This window comes from Hemibagrus wyckioides, linkage group LG17 (assembly GCF_019097595.1).
Source record: "Hemibagrus wyckioides isolate EC202008001 linkage group LG17, SWU_Hwy_1.0, whole genome shotgun sequence".
Lineage (NCBI taxonomy): Eukaryota > Metazoa > Chordata > Actinopteri > Siluriformes > Bagridae > Hemibagrus > Hemibagrus wyckioides.
In genome coordinates this window covers 15,812,091-15,819,451 of record NC_080726.1, presented here as the reverse complement: position 1 = coordinate 15,819,451, position 7,361 = coordinate 15,812,091, and the positions used below count along the sequence as shown (strand labels likewise).

At 37.9% G+C, this 7,361-nt stretch overlaps 1 protein-coding gene across 1 annotated transcript; it reads right to left on the bottom strand.

Annotated features, from left to right (window-relative positions):
* Window positions 1–349: 349 nt before the first annotated feature.
* Window positions 350–1,974, bottom strand: zgc:154093 (uncharacterized protein LOC777623 homolog). The gene has a single exon (XM_058412831.1). It carries the CDS (start codon window positions 1,678–1,680, stop codon window positions 868–870), a length of 813 nt encoding a protein of 270 aa, XP_058268814.1. The 5' UTR covers window positions 1,681–1,974; the 3' UTR covers window positions 350–867.
* Between the last annotated feature and the right edge of the window lie 5,387 nt (window positions 1,975–7,361).

Genomic DNA, 7,361 nt, shown 5'->3' with positions numbered 1-7,361 from the left:
AGAGGGAAATTCTTGTTACAGCCTGGAAGGAAGTTAGGGTCAGTGTACAGTAGGGGTCATACAGCATCCAATAATAGACTACCTGACAAGAAGGAAGCACCGCTCCCTAAAATACATATAATATCATTTGTACTTCATTTGCTTCTATGATAAGTGCTCAGTTAATGCATAATACAATCATACACCATATTCCACAGCCAGATTTATATATATATATATATATATATATATATATTGTAAATGGTGTTTTCCTTGTGTAATTTTCCTGTATTGATGATCCTGAGGTAATATTCTTTTGTCCATTGTTTGCATTCATATCAATTAGATGATGAAATAATAAATACTTGAATTGGTTTCAATATTATTTTATTTACATGACCATGTTAAACCCATATCTCGTATTATGATACAAATCAATAATAAACTGTGTTTCTGATAGAACGCCCCCAAAAAAGGGAAATAATGGAAACCTATAATTATGGGTATCAAGATGAACTGGTTTCTGCTTAAAAGTAATAATCAAGTCAGCATTTCATATTGGTCATAAATTGACTAATGTGCAATTAGTAACTTTTGCACTGGATTTTTCCTTGTTTACATACTTTAAATTATAATGTAAGGCAGCAAAAAAGTCACAGTCTATTTACACTGAGGAGATTTTTTTTAATATAATAATGTAAATGTACAATATAAACAGTATACAAAAACAGTTTTCCATTTTGCATCTACATTTCAGATGGTCATTTACACAGAAAGAGATGCAGTTTTTAGTTTGTAGTCATTCTGTCCCAAAGATTTACTCCAGTGTCCAGCAAGGGAAGTACAAGGCCAAGCAAAGATATGCACATTACAAGTTTCTTTGCCAGCTTACAGCTCACACCTGTCTTTCACACTCTTGTAACGGTCCATTATCCTGAGAACGTCCTCCAGAATGGATGGTCCCAGATCCAGGTCGAGGCCAGCAAGAGACTCTGAGCGTGACATTGTGGGAGAGAATGCAGGAGACTCACTGTGCTCACTTCGCAGGTCCTCATTGCTCAGGCCAGTATCAGAGTCCAGGCTCAGACCTCGTTTAGGGTCTGGTGGAACACAAACTTCGGACATTGAGTCATCTGAGGAGGCCTCAGAGAAAGAACCAGGAGAGGGCATAAGGTGTCTCAAGATGGGGATGGAAGCAGATAGGGTGAAATCATGGTAGGGTTCCCGGTAGTGTCCATCCCCGTCTGCGCACACAGACATGGAGTGTTGCTGCTGATTGTGGTGGCGCTTATGTTGACTAGAGCTTTCCTCTAAGTGTAGTCGAGGAGGTTTCGGAGGTGGCTGCTCAGGGGCAATGAAGGCAGGCATTGAGAATGTGCTTTTAAGAATGGAGCTGTCATTTGAGTTATGATGGGAGTTATACCTTTGCTGTAGGCCTTGTATCTCAAACATGTCATCAACATGCCTGCTCATGTTGTTTGAAGAGGGATGTGCTAAGGAAGGTAACATGTCCAGTTTGCCTTGGAGGAAGCCAACATCTCCGAACATATCACCCTCACCTTCCGGTCCAACATGGGCGCTGTGGCGCAAGTCCCCTAGAGGAGGGCTGATCATATCACTAGAGAGAACATCCCTCAATTTTAGCTTTTTGCCATGCTTTGGTGTGGGTGTCTTTAAATACATAGGTGTCTTGGCTGGCATTCTGTTTCCCAGAATTCCAATGGCTGTTGTAATGATGCAGCTGGAGCTAGGAAATGTTTGCTCCTGGTTTTAGCATTGGCTAATTCATAGTTGGTACACCTTTACCAAACCGAAAGATGGAAGAGTCTTTTGGTTAAATATCCATAACATCACAGGATCTCTAGATTCGTTTAGAGCAGAGCAAACAAACAGAACTGTACAGGTCTCGTTCTGTACTTCTGGATTTTTCCCACAATCTCCTGGCTGTCTGTGTTTCAGGAATACTGCAGATCATGGAGTCTTTAGCATCTCTGAAAATCTGCAGAAATACAGAAACAACAGAATAGATTAACTGCCAAAAGAAGTAAAAGATAAAGAACTTTTAGCACCTCTTGGAGCTTGCTATGGCAAATGTAATTACAATGTAGTTACAATAAAGAACATTTAGTCTCCTCACTCCCAGCTACCTTCAGCTCTGTGGTTGAAATGCCTTGCGAATTACATTTTAGGGAAAAGGGGCAGAACTTAACAGCTGGGACAGAAAAAAATGTAAACAGAATACTAAAATAAGTAAACTTGCAAATACCAGTTTAATTTATCTTTGAAATTATATGTACACATGTGGAGAAACACTTTTAAACCTGACATACAATCCCTGTAATTTGGGAAATTAGAGCTTTAGAAATCACCTAAAATGATTTTATAATCATTCTACCCATGCCCAGTTAACAGATACCATGTTATGAAAGTTCCTCCTGCATATACGTATAGGCAAGTGATGTGCTTTTGTGTTTTCTGCATGATGTGAATGCTACTGGCCTCTGTCCACCAGTTTATAACTCCACTAAACCTGCTAGAACCATCAAGCCACTGACGGCATATTAATTTCTTAAAAGGTATGCTTACTGTTCCTAATGTACTTAAGTATTTTGAGTATATTTTGAGTATAAGTACAAAACAGTCCTTTGAGAACAGCTGATGGAAATCCATAATAACCAGACTGACAAATTGCCACTGCACTGTTTTTAACCAGCACCTCATTTGGCTCGGGGAAAAGCAGTCTGCTGAAGCAAAAAAGGAGGCAAATTTGTGGTTGCCAAAAAGGCCAGACACACCCGAAAGCTTGTAAACTTAGATATTTTCTTATAATTCTATTATCTCTGGCATAACACATGTGTTAAACTGTTCAAAACCACAGTTCCTTTTTTAAAATCTTGTTTCTGCTTGCAGGCCATATGTTTTCTCCATCCGAGTGTTTACGGTCTCTCAATGTGGTTTACACACGTCTGACGCCACGCTGCAAAAATATCCAGGGAAATGGCTTTAGATGTGAAAAGTATGGGAAGACAAAAACAATGTGGACCAAACCTTTCTTTGTAAGCTTGGGAAAAATAAGTCAATGTTCCACAGGCTGTATCAAGATGAAATAATTGTGAAAACAATAAAGATAAAATCAAATTATGTAACAAGTACACTGTAAAGTTTAGCTCTTGGCTTAATTGTTCCCTGTTACAGCAACACACCTCCCTGTGTTTGTGTTCAGTCCACACTATCTGAGTTGATCCAATTCCTGGGTTTCCAGATTTAACCACTTGGTGCCATCGTTTAGTCCTACAAATCCACACCCAGCCCAGTTATCCCATATCCCCTGCCTGGATTAATCCAACTTGTGAGTGTGAACTATAAGTTTAGAGATGTTTAAAGAAAACTGTTTTTAAACTAAAGCTGGACTAGATTTTAAAACATAGCATACAGTGAAATAAGCACAATGCAAAAGGATATCCAGGTTTAGGCTTAGACTTTGTTTTCTCTATATACACAATCTACTCTTCATCTTTTCCCTCAACAAAAACAGAGGTCAAAAATGTTTAAATGGAAAATGAAATATAAAGTGAAATAATAGATTAAATAATAACTTATCTATAACACAGTTGTATATAAAAAGGAGTGTATGAACAAAATGTATTTTGACAATTTATAGCCTACTTCATGGATAGCTCTACAACTCTATGATTTACAATAATTCAAAATAATGTCTTTTATTTTTGTCTTTCTGCATTAAACAACTATCCGAATTTGTACAATATAATATGTACAATATAATATTACAAATATTCAAATATAGTGCCAGATATATAGTGCCATAAAGATCAACATTAAGTTATGATAAAATATTATTAGTATTAAAATACATTGGTACTTGCCTTTTGGCTAGTCGGACTGCTGCACGCGCTTCTCTCCCGAGCACGACTGTAAACCTCTTAACTGTGATGCAACTTAAACCGGGGAAAAGCTGAAGACTGAGAGAGAGAGAGAGAGAGAGAGAGAGAAAGAGAGAGAGAGAGTGTGTCATGCTCTAGGCCTAGCGACGAAATCCCGCCTCCTCCTACCTGGATTGGCTAATAAATTACGCTCACAGTCAGTCAGCCAATCAGAGCGAGGGGAGGTTGATTCTGCCGGGAAATGGAAATTCATCACTACACGGGAAAAACGCTGGAGCCAAGAAGATTCTGGGACAAAGTGAGGGTACTTGAAGTGCTTGTATACAATTTAAAATGCTGTCTCCGGTGAAAATTAACCTCCATGGCAGTTCCTCTCTTTTCAGACTGATTAGCTGTAATGGTGGGCCAAGGCCATGCTTGTTTTTTCCGTTTTTACTGGGTTGTAATAAAAGCTTATCTGATGAAAAGTTAGGCCCCCTATATATTTGCTAGGGAAGTTTAGTACATGGTAGGAAACCCTGTCAAATTAATGTAAGCTACTACTAGTGAGAGTTTTATAACCTCTATAATTATTAGCACACTTGAATGTGCTAATCATTATAACTGACTTAGAATCATTTTATTCAAATTAGAACAGATGAGATCAGATGAGATTAGATTAGATTAGATTAGATTCAACTTTATTGTCATTGTGCAGAGTACATGTACAGAGCCGATAAAATGCAGGTAGCATCCAACCAGAAGTGCATAAGTGACATATTTACAATTAATTACAATAAAGATATACAGCTATGGGGGTGATGAATGGAATGTCTTATGTACAGGTGTAGTAGGTATTATAAATAGGTATAAATATGATTTATGTATGTACAATTGTACAATTAATGTAAGTCAAGATATACAGATGGGTATATATATATATATATATATATATATATATATATATATATATATATATATATATATATATATATACACTATATTGCCAAAAGTATTCGCTCACCCATCCAAATAATCAGAATCAGGTGTTCCAATCACTTCCATGGCCACAGGTGTATAAAATCAAGCACCTAGGCATGCAGACTGTTTTTACAAACATTTGTGAAAGAATGGGTCGCTCTCAGGAGCTCAGTGAATTCCAGCGTGGAACTGTGATAGGATGCCACCTGTGCAACAAATCCAGTCGTGAAATTTCCTCACTCCTAAATATTCCACAGTCAACTGTCAGCTGTATTATAACAACATGGAAGTGTTTGGGAACGACAGCAACTCAGCCACGAAGTGGTAGGCCACGTAAACTGACGGAGCGGGGTCAGCGGATGCTGAGGCACATAGTGCGAGAGGTCGCCAACTTTCTGCAGAGTCAATCGCTACAGACCTCCAAACTTCATGTGGCCTTCAGATTAGCTCAAGAACAGTGCGCAGAGAGCTTCATGGAATGGGTTTCCATGGCCGAGCAGCTGCATCCAAGCCATACATCACCAAGTGCAATGCAAAGCGTCGGATGCAGTGGTGTAAAGCACGCCGCCACTGGACTCTAGAGCAGTGGAGACGCGTTCTCTGGAGTGACGAATCGCGCTTCTCCATCTGGCAATCTGATGGACGAGTCTGGGTTTGGCGGTTGCCAGGAGAACGGTACTTGTCTGACTGCATTGTGCCAAGTGTAAAGTTTGGTGGAGGGGGGATTATGGTGTGGGGTTGTTTTTCAGGAGCTGGGCTTGGCCCCTTAGTTCCAGTGAAAGGAACTCTGAATGCTTCAGCATACCAAGACATTTTGGACAATTCCATGCTCCCAACTTTGTGGGAACAGTTTGGAGCTGGCCCCTTCCTCTTCCAACATGACTGTGCACCAGTGCACAAAGCAAGGTCCATAAAGACATGGATGACAGAGTCGGGTGTGGATGAACTTGACTGGCCTGCACAGAGTCCTGACCTCAACCCGATAGAACACCTTTGGGATGAATTAGAGCGGAGACTGAGAGCCAGACCTTCTCATCCAACATCAGTGTGTGACCTCACAAATGCGCTTCTGGAAGAATGGTCAAAAATTCCCATAAACACACTCCTAAACCTTGTGGACAGCCTTCTCAGAAGAGTTGAAGCTGTTATAGCTGCAAAGGGTGGACCGACGTCATATTGAACCCTATGGATTAGGAATGGGATGTCACTTAAGTTCATATGCGAGTCAAGGCAGGTGAGCGAATACTTTTGGCAATATAGTGTATATATATATATATATATATATATATATATATATATATATATATATACATACAGTATATATATGCTTGAATAGTACTGTTGTGTACAGGATAAAAATGTACAGTAGTGCAAAACCAGTTTTATAATTTATATAGTATAAAGATGCACTTCAAGTGGATTGTGGAAAGTTGAAGTTGTCTTATTTTTTAATATATTATTGGACCAACTTTTGTTTTTGTTATTTAGTATAATTTCATCATATTTCTCTCTCAGTTTTACACTCATAATGTCTTTTGACTTTGTACTTGTACTCTAAATATGTATTGCGTATGTATCCATAAGCATAATCAAAGATATGGTTTAAAACAATACTAAATTGATCATATTTATTAAGGCTACAAATTGTAATGTAATAGCTTGCTGGTTCATAACAAATTAATTGCAAATTTTTAAATACTTTTACACTTTCAATCATTTTGATACCGTGAGCCACATTATTATCCCCATGTTGCCATGCCTCTATGTATTTATTGTAGGTATAACACATTCTGAAATCAGAGCACTTATTTTTGCTTATAGCACAATCACAAATTAATTTTCAACACAATTTACAGTGGCCTAAAGGAGAGAAGGCAGTCCTAGGAGTGAAGAAAAAAAACAAGTGTCTTAAACTAAAGTGGTTGTTTCTGGTTACAGTCAGTGGCAAATGTTTCAACTGTGAAAAAAGTGAAGTGCAGACATCTATACTTTGTGAATGCAGCCTTTTAAATCTAGGTGCAATTATACTTTATAAATTGTTTGTTATGCTTTTTAGGTTGTCTGGCACGCAGCTGCTGCAGACTATTTTATTAGGTACATTATACAGTATAGCTAGAGTCAGTAAATGAGCTTGAATGTATACGAAATATAGCTACAGTTAAAATAAGACTAAACACTATTGAAATAAAATCATTTGGTCTTATGACCAAACACCTAGAGTTCTCACCAAAAGTGTTCAACTGTTACTATATAAAAAAATACCATAAGCTCATTAACATCATTAAAACGTCACACCACATTGGGGAAATCAATGAGATATTCGCTGGCGGTTATTGTTATGTCAGTTGTAGCGATTCATCAACATTTCCACCTCATTTTTTTGGAGCAGGTTCAGTTACCTGTTCATTTTAATCCATTGTCAGGCAGTGAGCAGTCTATAAATTAGTAAAACTATAAAGATTTATAGTCTGCTATTAATTAATAGTTTACTATTAATATAATACTATTATGAAAGTATTT